Source organism: Bubalus kerabau, chromosome 23 (assembly GCF_029407905.1).
Source record: "Bubalus kerabau isolate K-KA32 ecotype Philippines breed swamp buffalo chromosome 23, PCC_UOA_SB_1v2, whole genome shotgun sequence".
NCBI classification, from domain to species: domain Eukaryota; kingdom Metazoa; phylum Chordata; class Mammalia; order Artiodactyla; family Bovidae; genus Bubalus; species Bubalus kerabau.
The window spans coordinates 19,685,717-19,709,476 of record NC_073646.1 but is presented as its reverse complement, the minus strand read 5'-3'; the positions used below and the strand labels follow the sequence as shown (position 1 = coordinate 19,709,476).

Below are 23,760 nucleotides of genomic sequence, written 5' to 3'. Positions count from 1 at the left end.
GGGCTATTATGCTTGTGGTGAGTTCCTACAGGTGGCTGATGAGAGACCAAGATATGGGATCTGGAGCCATGGTCTTTGGGCCTCAGTATGGAGGGGTGACCTTTAGAGGACCCTTATAGCTGGTGGGAGAATGTGTGAAAAAGGGCAGAAAGGAGACTGAGACAGGGGTCAGAGAGGGAAAAGTAAAGAGAGTAGATTGTCAGGAAGTTTCACAAAGTGAACAGTGACAACACTGAATCCATGAGGTCAATGAGAAAGAGGCAAGAAAAGTTAGGAGCTGAAAACGTCTTTCCATGCTTAGAGCCAGACAGTCTTCCCAAGAAGCTGACAGATAATACTTTATGGTTTGTAAAATCAAGCCTCTTAGAATGGTTTTTGGCTCCCTGGTATTTGGGTTCAGCTAGCTAATGGAGGCACTATTTTACCCAATTCTGAGGTCCCAAAGGGCAAATCCTCTCTGCTAGCCAAAGAGGCTTGAGTTCAAAGCTAAGTTATGAAGGGAACCTTTGCCTTAATCCTATTCTCTTTCCTCTGAATGGGTTTATACTTGGAGGTTCTGAATAGCTTATGAACTGAAAAAACCAAACACAACTCTGAGCACTTCCTGTGGGAGTGACCAAAAACAGGCACAGTGTGTGAGGAACTGATCCTACTCTGAAAATTCTCACTGGACTGATTTAGGTCACCTGGCTCACGCAGTCTTCTGAGGATGCTGAGCCACTTACCAGCTGGACTGAAACTTGAAGAAAGTGAAGAGAGAAACCCAGGCTGGGCTCTGTTTTCCAGTGGTTGGGTAAGCCAGCTAGGTTGTGCCTCTGGCCCCTTCTCGCTCCACATTCTGTCCCTCTAATTTGTGCTGCTCAGTCCTTTCAACTATAGGATAGAAAAGAACAAACACCACAAGAATTGCTCTCCTCCTTGCAATCTCCAACGGGGCCTACTTACATTCTTGTTTTTTTGGAACAGCGTTCTGGCTTCATTTAATATGTACTGTTTTTCTTTAATGGTGTCTTCCATCTGCCCTGATGCAGCCTGCCATTTCTTCGCAAGCCTGAAAATTCTGCGGTAGAGGCCAAGAACTTCTTGTCGTGTTGCCATTGTCATCTTCCGACCCACCAAAATAGAAGGGAGGATAATTTGCATAAAAATTCAGTTTGACAGTAGGCAGTACAGCAGCTGTACATTTAAAAAAATCAAGCTCTTTAATTAGTCTAGAAAATAACTGCTCTTTCTCAACAGATATGTTTGGTAACATTGCCAGAATGGTGCTGTATGAATATCAGCAATCTCTTAGACAGCCTTGTACATCATCCCTTAGCTGAAGGTTGTTCAACCTTGCTGTTTGCCATGATGACTATTTTTATGAATATGACAAAACAAAAATGCACATTTAATGTTCTTTAAACCAGTATATTCTTTCCCAGAATATCTTATAAATGATGCTTTTAGTGTATATACTGATAAAATTAATTACTAACTTGAGTGCCCAGGAGAAGGCACATTTTGAATAACTGAATTTTCTAGCTATGTGAGAACTTGAGTTTAATGCAGGGGGTGTAAACTGAAGTGCCTCTGGGGCCTAGCAGGCAACAAAATGAGGAAATTTGGCTAGTGGGGACAGTGGCCAACTAGAGATGTGCCCCCTTGAAACAGAACAGTTGCTACTTAGTCCCAGCCAGCTATTCTTATGTAGAATTAAGGTCCTAAGGGTGCCAGATTTCCTGACAGCTTAACAATAGGTGGCAGTCAAGATGTTTAAAATAAGAAATTTCAAAAAGCACAATATTTATTTTTGAAAATGCAACTACCCAGAGGGCCAAATAAAATGAGTCTGCAGGCTCAATTCCACTTGTCAGGTTGCAATCTTTTTTAGTTCATCATAATCTTGTTGAAAATATTTCTCAAAATTGTTGGTCTACTTCCTTCCTTCCTTGTCCACATAAGAACTGTATAATGAGTACAACTGAAAATCTTTCTGATGACTGAAGATCTTGTGGCCCTTCTGAGTTTTCACTCTGAAATACATCAGTTTTAATTTCAGAGGATTTGGCCAAGGGAACCAACCCAAGTATATTCCTGAAAGCTAACAGTATTTTTAAAAATTAAGTTCCTGTTAAAGTCATTTTCATTATAAAATATTTCAGATATACAAATATATAGTTAATAACATAATTAAGTCATATATTCTTAAAGAACCTTAAAGAATAAATTATACATATAGTCAAAACCCCATTGTACCCCTTCCAAATCAAATTTCCTCTCCTCTCCCCTAGAAGGAATCACTATCCTGAATTTGTTTACCTTTCTCACATATTGGGCTTCCCTGATAGCTCAGTTGGTAAAAGAATCCACCTGCAATGCAGGACACCCTGGTTTGATTCCTGGGTCAGGAAGATCTGCTGGAGAAGGGACAGACTACCCACTCCAGTATCCTGGCCTAGAGAATTCCATGGACTATATAGTCCATGGGGTCACAAAGAGTCAGACACGACTGAGTGACTTTCACTTCACTTCTCACATATAGCTTTATGCTTAACATAATATTGCTTAGCCAGTTAAAATTTATATATATATGAGGTATTATATCCTTCCACTTGCCTTTTTTGCTCAAACTTGTACAATTCATCCATATCCTGTAGCTGTAGTTCATATATTCTAACTACTGCAATTCAGACCACTGCAGGAAGCTATCCCAACATACTTGTCTATTCTCCTACTGATGGACATTGAATTTTTCCCCCTTCCCTCTCTTTTTCACTTATGCAAAAACGTCAGCCTATTTTTTTTTAATAATTTTATTTATTTATTTATGGTGTGCTGGGTCTTTGTTGCTGTGTGGGCTTTTCTTGAGACTGGCAAATGGGGGCTACGCTCTAGTTGTGGTTCCTGAGCTTCTCATCTCGTGGCTTCTCTTGTTCTGGAGCACTGGCTCTAGGGCACACAGTCTTCAGTAGTTGCAGCATGTGGGCTCAGTAGTTTTAGCTCCCAGGCTCTTGAGCATAGCTCAATAGTTCTGGTGCAGAGGCTTAGTTGCTCTACAGCACGTAGGATCTTCCTGGACCAGGGATCAAACCCGTATCTCCTGCGCTGGCAGGTGGACTCTGTCACTGAGCCACCAAGGAAGCCCCAGCCTATTTCCTTACTGTTAACTTCTACATCTAAAAGAAATTCAGGGATCTTAGGCAAGATGGCACAGTGGGAAGACCCTGAGCTCACCTCTACAGGCACACCAAAATTGCAACTATTGATGAGAAAGCCTGGAATATAGCAAAAAAGATCTCCTACAGCTAAATATATAAAGAAGGAATCACAATGAAATGGGCAGGAGGGGTAGAGCTGTGGTACAGTCAAGATCCATACCCCTAAGTGGATGACCCACAAACAGAAGAATAATTACAACTGCAGAAGTTCTCAAGAAGCAGTAGCTCCAAGCTCCACACCAGGTTCCTCAGGATGGGAGGCTGGCACAAGGAAGACAAGCCCCTAGAATGATTGGCTTTGAAAGTCAGAGAGGCTTACTTTTTAGAGATCCAGAGAGTGGTGGGATATAGAGACTGTTCTAAAAGGGTATATACAGACTATCACATGGGCAGAAGCAGTAATGTGAAGGAGCCTAGGTCAGACCCACATGCTGATCTTTAAGAGTCTTCTGGAGAGACAAGAGGCAACTGGAGCTCATCCTGGAGTCATTGAAATTGATGGCAAATGTTTTTGGGAGCTTGTTTCACCACGTGGACCTATTGCTGGCAAGCGTCACTTTGGAATTCTTCCTCTAGCTTATTAGATATCAACCAGACATCACCAACCTGTCTGGGATGCCTCAGGCCAAGTAGCTAGCTGAGCAGAGAAATACCCCACCAACCACCAAACAAGCTGCCTTAAGACTCCCTGAACCCACAGCCATCTCAGGACATGGTTCTATCCACAAAAGGGCCAGGAACTTGCCCCACACACCACATACACTAGCCCCAGGACTTCCAAGACCCTGCGCCTACCCTGAAGGGACATTTGGACTTAGCTCTGTCTACCGGTGCGGCAACACTAGCCTCAGGACCACTACAGCCCTGAAGCCTGCCATGGCAGGACCCAACCCACCTACCATCAGGCTGGCACCAGGCGCAGAATCCCTAGGCCACCACCACCAAGCCAGTATCAGCTCTGAGACATGTTGGGACCTTTAGAGCAAGCTGCCCCAGGATCAGGCCTCATCTACCAGCAACCAACACAAGCTTTGGGACAGCCTATGCCCTGTAGCCAGCTGTGTCAGGAATCAGCTGCACCCATCAGCAGGCAGATGCTAGGCTGGGGAACCATGACTCTGCAAACATCCACCCCAGAACCTGGCTCTACCCACCAGTAAGCCAGCATTAGCCCTGCGGCCCCTCATGATTTTATAGCCAGCTGTGTTGTGACCCAGTCCCACCAATCAGCAGTTGGCAGTATCAGAACAAGTCAGGGCCTAACAAGCAGTTAGACAAGGGGCCAGCCATGCTTACCAGACTGCCCACAGTAGTCAGCCCACCATAACTGAAGGACCCATGCAGTTCACCTAGTGGGTACCCCTTGAGCATATAGTTCTGATGACCAGAGTATGGTGGCAGGATGCACAGAATGTTTCCTACAAAAGACCATTTTTCCAAGGTCGGGAAATGAAATCAATCTACCAGATGTATAGACATAAAATGGCAAATTAGGCAAAATTAGGTGATAGAGGAACACATTCCAAATGAAGGAATAAGATAAAACTCTAGAAGAAAAACTAAGTAAAGTAGAAATAGGCATTTACCCAATAAAGAGTTCAAGGTAATAAACATAAACATGATAAAAGAACATGGGAGAAAAATGGATAAGCAGAGTGAGAACTTAGACGTTTTTAACAAAGAGAAAATATAAAGAAAGAGTTAGAAAATACAAAGAAAACCAAATAGAGATGAAGAGTATAATAACTGAAATAAAAGACACAGTGATGTAAATCACTGAAGGTGAACAGAAAAAAGAATTAAGAATAAAAAGAAATCTAGGACACATTTAGGAAAACAATAAGCACACTAACATTCACAATAAAAGGGTCCTAGAAGAAGAGAGAGAGAGAGAGAGAAAGGGGCAGAGAACATATCTGAAGACATAATAGCTGAAAATTCCTCTAGTATAGGCAAGGAACCAGACATACAGGTCCAAGAAGCACAAAGTCCCAAATAGGATCAACCCAAGGAAAGCCACACAAAGACACACTGCAATTAAAATGGCAAAAATTAAAGATAAGAGAGAATATTAAAAGCAGCAAGGGAAAACTAACAAGTTACCTACAAGGGAACTCCCATAAGACTATCGACTGACTTTTCAGCAGAAACTCTGCAGGCCAGAAAACAGTGGCATCATATGTTAGTATTTAGAGGGACGAACGGGAAAAACCTACAGCCAAGAATATTCTACCTGGAAAGATTTTCATTCAGATTTGATGGAAAGATAAAAAATTTTATAAAGAAGCAAAAGCTAAAAGGGTTCAGCACCACCCAAAATAGTTTAGAAGATGTTAAGAGAACTTCTCTAAGTGAAAAATAAGGCCACAACTAGAAACATAAAAATTACAAAACGTAAAAAGCTCACTGGTAAAGGCAAATATATAGTAAAGGTAGTAAATCAACTATATACAAAGCTAGTAGGAAGGTTAAAAGACAATAAACTCATTAAAGGTTTATTGGTTAAAAGACAATAAACTCATTCCTCATAGATGAGGAATAAACTCATCTATGTTCGCAATAAGTACATAAGGGATATACAAAACAAGAAGTTGTAAAATATTATGTCCAAAACAGTAATCACCAGGGAGGGAAGTAAAAATTCAGGGTTATTAAATGCATCTGAAATTAAAAGATCAGCAATTTTTAAAAATTAATTATTTTAATTGGAGGCTAATTACTTTACTATATTGTAGTGGTTTTTGCTATACATTGACATGAATCAGCCATGGGTGTACATGTGTTCTTCATCCTGAAACCCCCTCCCACCTCGCTCCCCATCTCATTCCTCAGGGTCATCCCAGTGCACCAGCCCTGAGCACCCTGTCTCATGTATCAAACCTGGACTGGCGATCTATTCCACAAATGATAATATCCATGTTTCAATGCTATCCTATCAAATCATCCTACCCTTGCCTTCTCCCACAGAGTCCAAAAGTCTGTTCTCTACATCTGTGTCTCTTTTGCTGTCTCGTATATAGGGTCGTCATTACCATCTTTCTAAATTCCATATATATGTATTAATATACTGTAATCACTGCAGATGGTGACTGCAGCCATGAAATTAAAAGACGCTTACTCCTTGGAAGGAAAGTTATGACCAACCTAGATAGCATATTCAGAAGCAGAGAAACAAAGTTTCATCTAGTCAAAGCTATGGTTTTTCCTGTGGTCATGTATGGATGTGAGAGTTGGACTGTGAAGAAGGCTGAGCGCCAAAGAATTGATGCTTTTGAACTGTGGTGTTGGAGAAGACTCTTGAGAGTCCCTTGGACTGCAAGGAGATCCAACCAGTCCATTCTGAAGGAGATCAGTTCTGGGATTTCTTTGGAAGGAATGATGCTAAAGCTGAAACTCCAGTACTTTGGCCACCTCATGCGAAGAGTTGACTCATTGGAAAAGACTCTGATGCTGGGAGGGATTGGGAGCATGAGGAGAAGGGGACGACAGAGGGTGAGATGGCTGGATGGCATCACTGACTCGATGGACCTGAGTCTCAGTGAACTCCGGGAGATGGTGATGGACAGGGAGGCCTGGCGTGCTGCGATTCATGGGGTTGCAAAGAGTCAGACATGACTGAGCGACTGATCTGATCTGATTGGTGTTTTTCTTTCTGACTTACTTCACTCTGTATAATAGGCTCCAGTTTCATCCACCTCATTAGAACTGATTCAAATGCATTCTTTTTAATAGCTGAGTAATATTCCATTGTGTATATGTACCACAGCTTTCTTATCCATTCATTTGCCAATGGACATCTAGGTTGCTTCCGTGTCCTGGCTATTGTAAACAGTGCTGCGATGAACATTGGGGTATACATGTCTCTTTCAATTCTGGTTTCCTCAGTGTATGCCCAGCAGTGGGACTGCTGGGTCGTATGGCAGTTCTATTTCCAGTTTTTTAAGGAATCTCCACACTGTTCTCCATAGCGGCTGTACTAGTTTGCACTCCCACCAACAGTGTAAGAGGGTTCCCTTTTCTCTGCACCCTCTCCAACATTTATTGTTTGTAGACTTTTGGATAGCAGCCATTCTGACCGGCGTGAGATTGTACCTCATTGTGGTTTTGATTTGCACTTCTCTGATAATGAGTGACGAGCATCTTTTCATGTGTTTGTTAGCCATCTGTATGTCTTCTTTGGAGAAATGTATGTTTATTTCTTTAGCCCATTTTTTGATTGGGTCGTTTATTTTTCTGGAATTGAGCTGCCAGAGCTGCTTGTATATTTTTGAGATTAATTCTTGGTCAGTTGCTTTGTTTGCTATTATTTTCTCCCATTCTGAAGGTTGTCTTTTCACCTTGCTTATAGTTTCCTTCATTGTACAAAAGCTTTTAAGTTTAATTAGGTCCCATTTGTTTATTTTTGCTTTTATTTCCATTAGTCTGGGGGGTGGGTCATAGAGGATCCTGCTGTGGTTTATGTCAGAGAGTGTTTTGCCTACATTTTCCTCTAGGAGTTTTATAGTTTCTGGTCTTAAATTTAAATCTTTAATCCAAAGATCAGCAATTTAAAATAATCATGTGTGTATACACACACACACACAGATATATATATACACACACACATATTTATGGCTATTCATAAACCTATATTGCACATATACATATATTTATATATACACACACAATATTTTTTTAATACCCAGAGATAAATGAAAACAAATAAAGATCCAAAATCTATGGGAGGCAGCAAAAGCAGCTGTAAGAGCGAAGTTTATAGTGATGCAAGCTTACCTCAGGAAACAAGAATAATATCAAACAACCTAATCTTATACCTAAAGGAAGGAATTAGAAAAAGAATAAACAAACCCCAAAGTTAGTGGAAGGAAAGAGATAATAAAGATCAGAGCAGGTGTTTCCTTAATGGGTCAGTGGTTAAGAATCTGCCTGCCAATGTAGGGGACACAGGTCTGATCCCTGCTCTGAGGAGATCCCACACGCAGTGTAGCAACTAAGCTCGTGTGCCACAACTGCTGAGTCAGCACTCTAGAGCCCGTGAGTCACAATTACTGAGCCCATGAGCTGCAACTACAGAAGCCCATGGCCTAGAGCCCATACTCTGCAACAAGAGAAGCCACCACCGAGAAGCCTGCACACAGCAACTAGAGAGCCCATGCACAGTGATTAGAGAGTAGTCCCTGCTTCCCACACCTAGAGAAAGCCCATGGGCAGCAACAAAGACCCAGCATGGCCAAAAATAAATAAATAAATCTGAAAAAAAAAAAAAAAAGAGAGCAGAAATTTTTAAAAAATAGAAAAGTCAATGAAACCAACAGATTTTTTTTTTAAAAGAAAAACAAAATTGATAGATATTTAGGCAGACTCATGAAGAGAAAAAGAGAAGGCCCAAATCAATAAAATCAGAAATTAAAAAGGAAAAGTTACAGTCAACAGCACAGAAATACAAAGGATCGTAAGTGATTACTAGGAATGACTATATGCCAATAAAATGGACAACAGAAAAAAAATGGAGAAAATCCTAGAAATGTATAATATGCCAAGACTGAACCAGAAAAAAAATAGAAAATATGAACAGTCCAATTACGAGTAATGAAATTGAATCATAATTTAAAAATTCTCAATAAACAAAAGTCTAGGACCAGAGGGCTTCACAGGCAAATTCTACCAAACATTTAGAGAAGAGTTAACACCTATCTTTCTCAAGCTATTCCAAAAAATTCTGGAGGAAGGAACAGTTTCTAACTCACTCTATGAGGCCCCTAGCATCACCTTGATCCAAAACCAAACAAAGACATAACAACAACAACAAAAATTACAGGCCTATATCACTGATGAACATAGATGCAAAAATCCTCAACAAATTATTAGCAAACAAAATCCAATGATACACTAGAAGGGTAATACACCATGATCAAGTGGGATTTATCAATATCTGCAAATCAATGTGATCAGATCAGATCAGATCAGATCAGTCGCTCAGTCGTGTCCGACTCTTTGTGACCCATGAATCACAGCATGCCAGGCCTCCCTGTCCATCACCAAATACTGGAGTTCACTGAGACTCACGTCCATCGAGTCCAGTGATGCCATCCAGCCATCTCATCCTCCGTCGTCCCCTTCTCCTCATGCTCCCAATCCCTCCCAGCATCAGAGTCTTTTCCAATGAGTCAACTCTTCGCATGAGGTGGCCAAAGTACTGGAGTTTCAAGTTTAGCATCAGTCCTTCCAAAGAAATCCCAGGGCTGATCTCCTTCAGAATGGACTGGTTGGATCTCCTTGCAGTCCAAGGGACTCTCAAGAGTCTTCTCCAACACCACAGTTCAAAAGCATCAATTCTTCGGCGCTCAGCCTTCTTCACAGTCCAACTCTCACATCCATACATGACCACAGGAAAAACCATAGCCTTGACTAGACGAACCTTTGTTGGCTAAGTAATGTCTCTGCTTTTGAATATGCTATCTAGGTTGGTCATAACTTTCCTTCCAAGGAGTAAGCGTCTTTTAATTTCATGGCTGCAGTCACCATCTGTAGTGATTTTGGAGCCCAGAAAAATAAAGTCTGACACTGTTTCCACTGTTTCCCCATCTATTTCCCACGAAGTGGTGGGACCAAATGCCATGATCTTCATTTTCTGAACGTTGAGCTTTAAGCCAACTTTTTCACTCTCCTCTTTCACTTTCATCAAGAGGCTTTTGAGTTCCTCTTCACTTTCTGCCATAAGGGTGGTGTCATCTGCATATCTGAGGTTATTGATATTTCTCCTGGCAATCTTGATTCCAGCTTGTGTTTCTTCCAGCCCAGCGTTTCTCATGATGTACTCTGCATATAAGTTAAATAAACAGGGTGACAATATACAGCCTTGACGTACTCCTTTTCCTATTTGGAACCAGTCTGTTGTTCCATGTCCAGTTCTAACTGTTGCTTCCTGACCTGCATACAGATTTCTCAAGAGGCAGATCAGGTGGTCTGGTATTCCCATCTCTTGAAGAATTTTCCACAGTTGATTGTGATCCACACAGTCAAAGGCTTTGGCATAGTCAATAAAGCAGAAATAGATGTTTTTCTGGAATTCTCTTGCTTTTTCCAGCAGATGTTGGCAATCTCTGGTTCCTCTGCCTTTTCTAAAACCAGCTTGAACATCAGGAAGTTCACGGTTCACATATTGCTGAAGCCTACTCTACATTAAAAAATTGAAAAATTAAAAACCAAAGGATCATCTCAATAGATGCAGAAAAAGCTTTTGACAAAATTCAACATCCACTTATGATAAAAGCTTCCCAGAAAGTGGGCACAGAGGAGATATCCCTCAAAATAATAAACACCATATATGACAAAATAACATATTCAATGGTGAAAAGCTGAAAGCATTGCCTCTAAGATGAGGAACAAGTCAAGGATGCCCATTCTCTCAACACAGTTTTGGCAGTCCTAGCCACAGCAATCAGAGAAGAAAAATAAAAGGAATCCAAATTTTAAAGGAAGAAGTAAAATTGTCACTGTCTGCAGATGGCATGATACCATACATAAAAAATTCTAAAGATCCCACCAGAAAACTACTAGAGCTTATCAATAAATTCAGTAGAGTTGCAGGATACAAAATTAATATATAGAAACCTGCTGCATTTGTCTCTACTAACAACAAACTATCAGAGAAATCAACTAAATAATTCTATTCATCATCATGTCAAAAAGATAAAATATCTCAAAATAAACCTACTAAGGAGGTAGACTTCCCTGGTGGCTCAGACAGTTAAGTGTCTATCTACAATGTGCGATCCCTGGGTCGGGAAGATCCCCTGGAGAAGGAAATGGCAATCCACTCCAGTACTATTGCCTGGAAAATCCCATGGACAGAGGACTGGTAGGCTACAGTCCATGGGGTAGCAACTGAGCGACTTTACTTTACTTTCAAGGAGGTAGAAGATATCTTGGACTGGAAGAATACTGTTAAAATTATCATACTACTTAAGGCAATCTACAAATACAATGCAATCCCTGTCAAAATACTGATGGCATTGTTCACAGAACTAGGACAAATATTTAAAAATTTGTATAGAAACACAAAAGACTCTGAATAGCCAAAACATCTTCAGAAAGAACAGAGCTGGAGGTAACACATTCCCTGACTTCAGACTATACTACAAAGTTATGCTTATCATAACAGTATCATACATCACTTATGAAGATAAAATAGATTAAAGAACTAAATGAAAGACTGAAAGCCATAATACCTGTAGAAAACACAGATAGAACACTCTGACATAAATTGTGACAATTTTTCTTGACTTGTCTTCTAAGACAAAGGAAACAAAAGCAATACTAAAATGGGGCCTAATTAAACTTAAAAGCTTTCTTACAGCAAATGAAACCACTGACAAAATGAAAAAACAACCTACTGAGTAGGAGAAAATATTTGTAAATAATATGACTGATAGGTTAATATCCAAAAATACATAGAGAGTTCATACAATTAAATATCAATAAAAACAACCTGATTAAAAAATGGGCAGAAGACCCAAATAGACATTTTTCTGAAGAAGACATATACATGGCCACTGTCACATGAAAAGACACTCAGCATCATTAATCATCAGTAATCCCTGGTAGCTCACATGGTACAGAATTTGCCTGCAATGCAGGAGATGCAGGATCGATCCCTGGGTCAGGAAGATCCCTTGGAGAAGGAAATGGGTACCCACTCTAGTATTTTTGCCTAGAGAACTCCATGGACAGATGAGCTTGGCAGTCTACAGTCCACAGGGTTGCAAAGAGTCAGATGTGACTGAGTGACTAACACTTCGCCTAATCATCAGAAATATGCAAATCAAAACCATAATGAGATATTACTTCACACTTGTCAGACAGCTATCACCAGAAAGAACATAAACAGTAAATACTGGGGAGGACATGGAGGAAAGGGAACAGTTGGTGGGAATCTAACCTGGTGTAGCCACTATGGAAAACCTATGGAGGTTCCTTGAAAGCTAAAAATGGAACTACCATCAGTTCAGTTACACAGTTGTGTCCGACTCTTTGCAACCCCATGGACTGCAGCACGCCAGGCTTCCCTGTCCTTCACCATCTCCTGGAGCTTGCTCAAACTCATGTCCATTGAGTCAGTGATGACATCCAGTCATCTCATCCTCTGTTGTCCCGTTCTCCGCCTCCCTTCAATCTTTCCCAGCCTCGGGGTCTTTTCCAATGAGTCAGTTCTTCATATCAGGTGGCCAAAGTATTGGAGTTTCAGCTTCAGTATCAGTCCTTCTAATGAATATTCAGAACTGATTTCCTGAATCAGTCCAAGGGACTCTCAAGAGTCTTCTCCAACACGACAGTTCAAAAGCATCAATTTTTCAATACTCAGCTCTCTTTATAGTCCAACTCTCACATCCATACATAACTACTAGAAAAATCATAGCTTTGACTAGATGAACTTTTCTTGGCATAGTAACGTTTCTGCTTTTTAACATGCGGTCTAGGTTGGTCATAGCTTTTCTTCCAAGGATCAAGTGTCTTTTAATTTCATGGTTGCAGTCACCATCTGCAGTGATTTTGGAGCCCAACAAAATAAAATCTGTCACGGTTTCCATTGTTTCCCCACCTATTTGCAAGAAGTGATGAGACTGGATGCCATATTATTTTTCTGAATGTTGACTTTTAAGGCAAATTTTTCACTCTTCTCTTTAACTTCATCAAGAGGCTCTTTAGTTCCTCTTTGCTTTCTGCCATAAGGGTGGTGTCATCTGCGTATCTGAGGTTATTGACATTTCTCCCAGCAATCTTGATTCCAGCTTGTGCTTCATCCAGCCTGGCATTTCTCATGATGTACTCTGCATATAAGTTAAATAAACAGGGTGACAATATACAGCCTCGATGTACTCTTTGCCCAATTAGGAACCAGTCTGTTGTTCTATGTCTGGTTCTAACTGTTGCTTCTTGACCTGCATACCAGTTTCTCAGGAGGTAGGTAAGGTGGTCTGGTATTCCCATCTCTTGAAGAACTTTCCACAGTTTGTTGTGATCCACACAGTCGAAGTCTTTGGCATAGTCAATAAAGCAGAGAAGTAGATGTTTTTCTGGAACTCCCTTGCTTTTTGCTTTTTCAATGACCCAATGTTGGCAATCTGATCTCTGGTTCTTCTGCCTTTTCTAAATCCAGCTTGAACGTCTGGAAGTTCACAGTTTGCATACTGTTTAAGCCTGGCTTGGAGAACTTTGAGCATTACTTTGCTAGTGTGTGAGATGAGTGCAACTGTGCAGTAGTTTGAGCATTCTTTGGCATTGCCTTTCTTTGGGATTGGAATGAAAACTGACCTTTTCCAGTCCTGTGGCCACTGCTGAGTTTTTCAAATTTGCTGGCATATTGAGTGCAGCACTTTCTCAGCATCAACTTTTAGGATTTGAAATAGCTCAACTGGAATTCCATCACCTCCACTACCTTTGTTCATAGTGATGTTTCCTAAGGCCCACTTGACTTCACATTCCAGGATGTCTGGCTCTAGGTGAGTGATCACACCATCGTGGTTATCTGGGTCATGAAGATCTTTTCTGTACAGTTCTTCTATGTATTCTTGCCTTATGACCCAGCAATTCTACTTCTGGGTATGTATCTGGGAAAAACAGTAGTTCAAAAAGATAAGTGCACCCAATGTTCATAACATCATTATTTACAAGATAAGATAGGGAAGTAACCTAAGTGTCTATCAACAGATGAATGGATAAAGAAGATGAAATATATATACACAATGTAATACTACTCAGCCATAAAAAGAATGAAATTCTGCCATTTGCAACAACATAAATGGACCTGGAGGGTATTGTTCTTAGTGAGATAAATCAGACAGAGAGAGAGAAATACTCTGTGTTATCACTTATATATGGAATCTAAAAAATAAAAGAAATGAATGAATTAAACAAAACAGACTCACAGATACAGAGGATGAACTACTGGTTACCAGTGGGGAGGTAGTGGGGCAACAGAGAGGTAGGGGATTAAAAGCACAAACTACAAAGTATAAAATCAGTTAGCTACCAGGATGTATTATATAGCACAGGGGTTAGAGTCAATATTTTATAACTATTTTAAACAGAGTACAATCTATAATAATTTTGAATCACTATGTTGAACATCTGAAACTAATATTATAAATCAACAATACCTCAATTTAAAGAATGATTTAAAAAAGAAATTCAAAGAAGATAGGAAAATAAAGCTCACTACTGGAGGACTGTGATTAGTCAGATTTAGGAGAATGAATACTGTATTTGCCTTTAAAATGAATTAGCAGGCTGGGAAGATGAGGATTTGGAAAGTGAGTAGCAAGACCAGGCAGTGGTACACCTCATTATGAGTCCAGGACTTCTTTCAAACAGGTCATCTGTTGAGAAATATGCTGCTCATTGCCCTTTGAGAACAAGACCCATTTCCAACCCAAGGTGGAGGGATAATAATACATGGAGATTCCACACTTTAGATTGGTCCTAAGCTTATGAGGATTTAGGCAGCTAAAGAAAGAAGATGGGAGCTGGAAGGAGTTGTGTTATCTAGAAATTCTGAGGGAATTCAAGGAATTCACCTGAGAATGTCTGAATGGCTCTACCTCCTACTTATCCTGACACTGATGACCTTTCTTAAGCAATGAGGAATAAACCATGGCTTAACCATTGTTTTTTGAATTTTATCTTCAAACTTTACAATATTGTATTGGTTTTGCCAAATATCGAAATGAATCCACCACAGGTATACATGTGTTCCCCATCCTGAACCCTCCTCCCTCCTCCCTCCCCATACCATCCCTCTGGGTCATCCCAGGGCACCAGCCCCAAGCATCCAGTATCGTGCATCGAACCTGGACTGGCAACTCGTTTCATATATGATATTATACGTATTTCAATGCCATTCTCCCAAATCCTCCCACCCTCTTCCTCTCCCACAGAGTCCAAAAGACTGTTCTATACATCAGTGTCTCTTTTGCTGTCTCGTATACAGGGTTATTGTTACCATCTTTCTAAATTCCATATATATGCGTTAGTATACTGTATTGGTGTTTTTCTTTCTGGCTTACTTCACTCTGTATAATAGGCTCTAGTTTCATCCACCTCATTAGAACTGATTCAAATGTATTCTTTTTTAATGGCTGAGTAATACTCCATTGTGTATATGTACCATAGCTTTCTTACCCATTCATCTGCTGATGGACATCTAGGTTGCTTCCATGTCCTGGCTATTGTAAACAGTGCTGCGATGAACATTGGGGTACTCGTGTCTCTTTCCCTTCTGGTTTCCTCAGTGTGTATGCCCAGCAGTGGGATTGCTGGATCATAAGGCAGTTCTATTTCCAGTTTTTTAAGGAATCTCCACACTGTTCTCCATAGTGGCTGTACTAGTTTGCATTCCCACCAACAGTGTAAGAGGGTTCCCTTTTCTCCACACCCTCTCCAGCATTTATTGCTTGTAGACTTTTGGATCGCAGCCATTCTGACTGGCATGAAATGGTACCTCACAGTGGTTTTGATCTGCATTTCTCTGATAATGAGTGATGTGGAGCATCTTTTCATGTGTTTGTTAGCCATCTGTATGTCTTCTTTGGAGAAATGTCTATTTAGTTCTTTGGCCCATTTTTTGATTGGGTCATTTATTTTTCTGGAATTGAGCTCTAGAAGTTGCTTGTATATTTTTGAGATTAGTTGTTTGTCAGTTGCTTCATTTGCTATTATTTTCTGAAATCACTACTTCACCCAAATCCAAACGTTAAAAGGGCTAAAGTTATATCCATTATACCTGATATTCATTTTGACATGGACTATGCTGTGCTATGCTTAGTCGCTCAGTTGTGTCCGCCTCTTTACAACCCCATGCACTGTACCCGCCAGGTTCCTCTGTCCGTGGGGATTCTCCAGGCAAGAATAATATTGGAGTGGGTTGCCATGCCTTCCTCCTGGGGATCTTCCCAACCCAGGGATAGAACCCAGGTCTCCCACATCACAGGAGGATTCTTTACCAGCTGAGCTACCAGGGAAGCCCAACATCCGTTACGCCTCACAGGAAAAAACACTTAAAAGGAATTCATACAAATTAAGAGAGATCATCATGCATTATGGCTAATCATAATGAAAACTCAAAGAATTGATGATGTTTTTCCTGGTAAAGAAACAGGTTTCTGAGTTTCTGGCTATCCCTAAAACTCCATGGTTTCATACAAAAATACATGAGTCAGTTCCTGTGAGGAGCAGAGTCTGCAACAAACTTCTATTCACAACTGCTTCACTTTCCTGTCATTAACAGATTAAACTTCCTTGACCGCACAATACCAAAAGAGGAAGGTGAAGGCGATCTGGCATATTAAAACAGCAGCAACCTTCTCCAAAGTCTGGCTTTCATTTCTTTTTTTCTACTACTCTAAGAACCACAGCTTCATACTTTAACTGATCATACTATTTATATCTGATACACAAGCCTTGCCATTACAATACTTGAGGTAACAAGCAGAACTAACAACTCGTATTTAATAGGACCATTTTCAAAACACTTTAATGTTTAAGTGTTTTGAAAACTAATCCTGGTACTTCCGTGGTGATACAGTGATTGAGAATTTGCCTCCCAATGCAGGGGAAGCTGGTTTGATCCCTGGTCAAGGAACTAAAATCCCACACGCCTAGGGGCAACTGCTGAGCCCTTGTGCTCTAGAGCCTGTGCTCTACAAGAGAGGCTCACATGCTGCAAAAAACCCTAATCCTGAAAGGGAAATAAGTGATGTTTCCCTTTCCAACACTAGATGACCCAGAAAACTCAAGTCTAAAAGATTTCCACAGTCTAAGCTGTATTACGTACTATTAACAAGTGGGTGTTACAAAGCTTGTGATTCTAGAAGCAAAATCAGCCACGTAAGATAAAAAAAAAAAAAAAAAAATTAAGCTATTTTCCTTTTGGTTTATATTTCTATTCCTAGGAAGCAACGTATTTAGGAAAAGTGCCTTTTCTCTAAGAGTTATCCTCCTTTTGGATTTAATGGCTTGAAACCAACACTTACTCCTCTAATTATCAATTATCTCTCACTATTGATGCAGGGTTAGTGAAGTGAAGTGAAGTCGCTCAGTCGTGTCCGACTCTTTGTGACCCCATAGACTGCAGCCTACCAGGCTCCTCTGTCCATGGGATTTTCCAGGCAATAGTACTGGAGTCGATTGCCATTTCCTTCTCCAGAGGATCTTCCCAACCCAGGGCTCGAACCCGGGTCTCCTGCATGGTAGACAGACGCTTTACTGTCTGAGCCACGAGGGAAGTTCAATGAAAAGAATAAAAAACACCTACAGCACCCGGTATTCCGAGACGGTCTCCCATCCAAGTACTAACCAGGCCCGACCCTGCTTAGCTTCCGAGATCAGATGAGATCAGGCTCGTTCAAGGTGGTATGGCCATTAAATCAGCCCTTATCCTTCTTCACTAGTATCAGGGGTTGATCTGATGCAGCGGGGTTTGCTGGGATTCTCCCATGGGCGATATAAGGAATATTAAGTTGTTTAGAGGACCACAACTGAACTGCAATCACAACTGCCTGTGAAATCAGTTCTTATATTTAGAACTTCTTAAAAGTTTTGTAACTTTTATCCTGAGACTGATAGTTCTTCAAATTCTGCTTTTCATTTCCTTAACCCTCAAATCCCAGAATGAGGAAAGATAAGAGATAGGAAGTGTGCCTGGGAGGAACTGTGACTGGAAATTGGGCTCTTTTCTTCAAGTCATACTTCATGTATAAACACAGTGCCTGGATAAAACTTGTTATCAAGCACCTACCATGTGCAGCCTGTACTATTAAGAAAAGGCTGATAAATGTCATTGCTAGTACATTTTGGCCTCAGGACATAGTCAGAACTTTCCCCTAAAGCAAGTGTCCCAAAGATTCGTTGGTGAGGTAATTTTTCATGTATAATAGAATATTTATTTTCTTACTGTGATTCTCTTAATGTGTTTTAATAGCCCACCAAACGCACAACCCAGATAATCATGGTGCTGTGATCACTCACCTAGAGCCAAACATTCTGGAATGTGAAGTCAAATGGGCCTTAGAAAGCATCACTACAAACAAAGGTAGTGGAGGTGATGGAATTCCAGTTGAGCTATTATTTCAAATCCTAAAAGATGATCCTGTGAAAGTGCTGCACTCAATATGCCAGCAAATTTGGAAAACTCAGCAGTGGCCACAGGACTAGAAAAAGTGAGTTTTCATTTCAATCACAAAGAAAGGCAATGCCAAAGAATGCTCAAACTACCACACAATTGCATTCATCTTTCACGCTAGTAAAGTAATGCTCAAAATTCTCCAAGCCAGGCTTCAGCAATACGTGAACTGTGAACTTCCAGATGTTCAAGCTGGTTTTAGAAAAGGCAGAGGAACCAGAGATCAGGTTGCCAACATCCGCTCGATCATCAAAAAAGCAAAAGAGCTCCAGAAAAACATCTACTTCTGCTTTATTGACTATGCCAAAGCCTTTGACTGTGTGGATCACAACAAACCGTGGAAAATTCTTCAAGAGATGGGAATGCCAGACCACCTGACCTGCCTCTTCAGAAATCTGTACGCAGGTCAGGAAGCAACAATTAGAACTGGACATGGAACAATAGACTGGTTCCAAATAGGAAAAGGAGTACATCAAGGCTGTATATTGTCACCCTGCTTATTTAACTTATATGCAGAGTACATCATGAAAAATGCTGGGCTGGATGAAGTACAAGCTGGAATCAAGATTTCTGGGAGAAATATCAATAACCTCAGATATGTAGATGACAGCACCCTTATGGCAGAAAGTGAAGAACTAACAAGCCTCTTGATCAAAGTGAAAGAGGAGAGTGAAAAAGTTGGCTTAAAGCTCAACATTCAGAAAACGAAGATCATGGCATCTGGTCCCATCACTTCATGACAAATAGATGGGGGAACATTGGAAACAGTGGCTAATTTTATTGTTTTGGGCTCCAAAATCACTGCAGATGGTGACTGCAGCCATGAAATTAAAAGACGCTTACTCTTTGGAAGGAAAGTAATGACCAACCTAGAGAGCATATTAAAAAGCAGAGACATTACTTTGCCAACAAAGGTCCATATAGTCAAGGCTATGGTTTTTCTAGTAGTCAGGTATGGATGTGAGAGTTGGACTATAATGAAAGCTAAACACCGAAGAATTGATGCTTTTGGACTGTGGTATTAGAGAAGACTCTTGAGAGTCCCTTGGACTGCAAGAAGATCCAACCTGTCTATCCTAAAGGAAATCAGTCCTGATATTCATTCTCGACTGAGGCTGAAGCTGAAACTCTAATACTTTGGCCATCTGATGCGAAAAAGACCCTGATGCTGGGAAAGATTGAAGGCAGGAGGAGAAGAGGACGACAGAGGGTGAGATGGCTGGACGGCATCACTGACTCAATGGACATGATTTTGAGTAAACTCCAGGAGTTGGTGATTGACAGAGAGGCCTGGCATGCTGCAGTCCATGGGGTCGCAAACAGCTGGACATGACTGAGCGACTGAAATGAACTGAACTGAAACCCATGACTTAAAGTGATTTCTATTTTGTAGTTCTACCTTTACACCTATTACAGAAATTTTTAACCTGGTGTAAGATATAGGAATATAATAGTAAAAATTAGGATGTGGAGGAGTCCCCAAAAAAACTAAGTTTGGGAAATGGAGCTCTATGGCACTCTACTGTGGTGTTTGTTCTGGCTAACCTTTTCACTTAGGATGCCTGTTTTGGCTGGCCATGCCAACTTGTAGACACTAGTTTCCTCTGAAGCCTTTTTTGGAGCACCTCTTTCTCTGCTTTTATCACATCCAGTTTCACTGTGTCTTTTTCTTCCTTTCCTCCCTTGTTCTGGAGGGCAGGGACTGCATTTTGCTCACTAAAGGAATAAAAATAATAGTAATAGCTATCACCGACTCAATGGACATTAATTTGAACAAACTTTGGGAGACAGTGAAGGACAGAGAAGCCTGGTATGCTTCACAAAGAATCAGACATGACTTAGTGCCTAAACAACAAAAACACTTACTTTGTAATTACTCTATGCCAGGCTTTCTAGGTACTTTACACACATATATATTAATTCCCATAATCATCACTGTTCTATAAGGTAAACACATTATCCTATTTTATAAAAGAGGATCCTGATGCAAAAAGAGGTTAAGTAACTTGAGTACAGCCACAAGGAAAGGAAGAGGTGGAGCCAGATTCAAAATCAAAGTCTGGAGTCAGAGCACCAACTTTTAATCACTAAATAGGCTGCTCAATCTAAGTAAACGTGGTTGAATGTTTGCTGATTGCTTTAAAGAACTTAGCCAGTTGTGACAATGGGAACTAAATTCTAGTCCCTTCTTACAAAGAGCAAAAAACCATTCTTTTTGCACCTAGATATGAATTGCAAGTACCCTTTTATAAGGTCTCCACCTTATAAATATGTTATCCACCCCTCCCCTGCTACTGTCCTTCCTCAGTAATGATGTTACACATCAGCACCTTTAGAGGAGGCCGTGCACTTGGCTGGACTGCTTGAATCTTCTGTTCCCTGTAGCAACACTGTTCCTGACACTTCAAAGGGAGCTGACATCACAGAAGAGATATCAGCACTCATTACAATACTACTACCCTGCAGGTCTTACTCTTCCCTCCCAAGAATCCATCCATCCATCCATCCAACATTTATTCAGTGCCGTGTGCCAGGTACATGCAGTTCTAGGCATACAGAGATAAACAAGCAGCCACGGTCTCTGGCCTACAGTTTATATCCAAGTGGCAGAGGCAGATGATATACAAGAAAAACAATTTTTCTTGGTGATACGTATTCTCAAAGAATGAAACAATAATATGATATAGATGAGAAGAGGTGGTGATTATTTTGGATAGTCAGTGATATTTGAGTTGGGTCTTGAATGGTGTCAAGGAACCTATAAATGGTAAGAGTTCAGGGGAAGAAGATGCAGGAAGAAAGAACAGTAGGGACAAAGGCTATGAAGTGGGAACCAATCTCAGTGTTAACACAATTAAGTCTATGGGGGAAGTGAGGCAATAGGTATATAGAATCCAACACAGGTTGGGAAAGTAGGCCTTGGAAAGCAGTTTGATTTGTAGTCTAAGAGCAAAAGAAGACACTGGTAGGTTTTAGGCAAGTAACAGTGTACTGGCCTGACCTGATTTACATTTTTTAAAACATGCTGTATTTCAAACTATACCATAAGTATTTGGTGATTCTACCAACCTTGCAGATGGTGAAGAGTCTTGCCTGCTGCTGCTGCTGCTAAGTCGCTTCAGTCGTGTCTGACTCTGTGCGACCCCATAGACGGCAGCCCACCAGGCTCCCCCGTCCCTGGGATTCTCCAGGCAAGAACACTGGGGTGGGTTGCCATTTCCTTCTCCAATGCATGAAAGTGAAAAGTGAAAGTGGAGTCGCTCAGTCGTGTCCAACTCTTAGCGACCCCATGGACTGTAGCCCACCAGGCTCCTCCATCCATGGGATTTTCCAGGCAAGAGTACTGCAGTGGGGTGGCATTGCCTTCTCTGAGAGTCTTGCCTAATGCTACCTAATTGACAGGAAAGCTGGGATTAAGAGCCAAAAAAGCTAGATGGTTATTTTTCTAGCTGCTTTCATTTTTCCCTGTTTCCATTTTGGAGTCAGTAATGGGGACTTGAGAGAAGCAGTGATCAATTTCCTTTAAAAAAAAAAAAAAAGCACCACCCACTCACTCTTCCACTTGCTATTGAGAATGAAAATACATGTTAAGTACTTGGCATGCCTAAATCTAGTTTTGCAGGAGGCCTATGGGAAGATTGGGCTTCCCAGGTGGAGCTACTGCTAAAGAACCTACCTAACAATGCAGGAGACAAAAGAGATGCAGGTTCAATCCCTGGGTTGGGAAGATCCCCTGGAGGAAGGCATGACAACTCACTCCAGTATTCTTGCCTGGAGAATCTGATGGACAGAGGAGCCTGGCAGGCTACAGTTCATAGGGTGGCCAAGAGTTTAACATGACTGAAGCCACTTAGCAAGCATGCACACATGGGAAAATTTGCTAGGACTAGGGGCTTTATCCACTTCACCATTTTCCCCACCCCTGGAACACTTTCTTTCACCTTTGGGAAGACATCACCGCATGAACACTAAGGAGTTAAGAGCAGAGACGAAAATTCCCTTTCCTCAGATGAAATTTATAGAAGAATGACTCTGGTCTCAGGAATGTCAAAATTTCAAATGTTGCACTCCCAGGAGGCTTTGCCATCTACTGAAGAAAAAGTGTTGCAGTACAAACAAGGGACAGAAAGGCAAGGGAAGTTAACTGACTTCCAAACCCCAGGTGGAAGGAGACTCTTTCCATCCATTCTTTCAAGATCTGTCCCTATGTATAAAATTTTAAAACTCATCACCAATGAATATAATGTAGCCAAATTTCTCTCCCAACTACTTTATGATTTGTGGGGGGGAGGAGAGTGATCGTGAAACTCACCCAGAGAAATCCACTTTTATGTTCACCAAGCACCAACTGTTACCTATCCTGTGTTCTGCTGCCCTGTCTCCTTAGACCTGGGACTCCTCCTTTTTGCCAAATGGAAGATTCCAACTCATACAACTGAAATATTCTTTTATTTTTTTTGCTTAACTGCTGATTCTCATCCTTTGGCTTTCATCACTTTTAACAGATTGTCTTCTTCACACTAGGCCAATGTCTTCACACTAGGTTCTTCCTACTCTATTGTAATTTTCTGTTTGACCTGCATTTCTTCCTTCACTGTGTTTTGGGAGGGGGAGAGGGAATAAGGTTGGGACCTTGTCTTATCCATTATACTCCATGCCTGGCAGAGTTGGAGCTTAAAATACTTTTGTTAGAAGAAAAAAAATTACCCACACAGAATAATTACCAGTAATTTTCATTCTCATCCTGAGATATATGCATTGGTATTTGGGCCAGGTTTCACAACAGAAGACCCTAAGGCATTTAAAAATACTAATTAACCCTCACAATGATGTTTTCAAGAGTGGCACTGTGGGTATCAGGATGAAGAACTGAAGATTTAAGTGTTATTTGGGAAAGCAGTCTTATTACTTCCAGGCAACCCACTCCAGTGTTCTTGCCTGGAGAATCCCAAGGACGGCAGAGCCTGGAGGGCTGCCATCTATGGGGTCGCACAGAGTCGGACACGACTGAAGCGACTTAGCAGCGGCAGCAGCAGAGCAGTCTACACAGCTTTTACCTAACCCTCACTCTTTAGTTCTTTTAAGGCCACTTAGCAGCAATGGCACCCCACTCCACTACTCTTGCCTGGAAAATCCCATGGACGGAGGAGCCTGGAAGGCTGCAGTCCACGGGGTCGCTGAGGGTCGGACACGACTGAGCGACTTCACTTTCACTTTTCACTTTCATGCACTGGAGAAGGAAATGGCAACCCACTCCAGTGTTCTTGCCTGGAGATTCCCAGGGATGGGAGAGCCTGGTGGGCTGCTGTCTATGGGGTCGCACAGAGTCAGACACGACTGAAGCAACTTAGCAGCAGCAGCAGCGCAGCAGGGTTTGCCTAT

General features: G+C 41.2%; 1 protein-coding gene and 1 pseudogene across 4 annotated transcripts in view; both read right to left on the bottom strand.

Moving 5' to 3' along the window:
* Nucleotides 1–23,760, bottom strand: part of LYRM1 (LYR motif containing 1) — a 36,906-nt gene that overhangs the window by 6,627 nt on the left and 6,519 nt on the right. For all 4 annotated transcript variants that reach the window (XM_055562548.1, XM_055562547.1, XM_055562546.1 and 1 more), the window contains exon 2: nucleotides 946–1,104. In XM_055562548.1, coding sequence (XP_055418523.1) covers nucleotides 946–1,104 — 159 coding nt within the window. The remainder of the gene's footprint in view (nucleotides 1–945; nucleotides 1,105–23,760) is intronic.
* LOC129638233 (uncharacterized) lies at nucleotides 17,505–17,623 on the bottom strand (annotated as a pseudogene).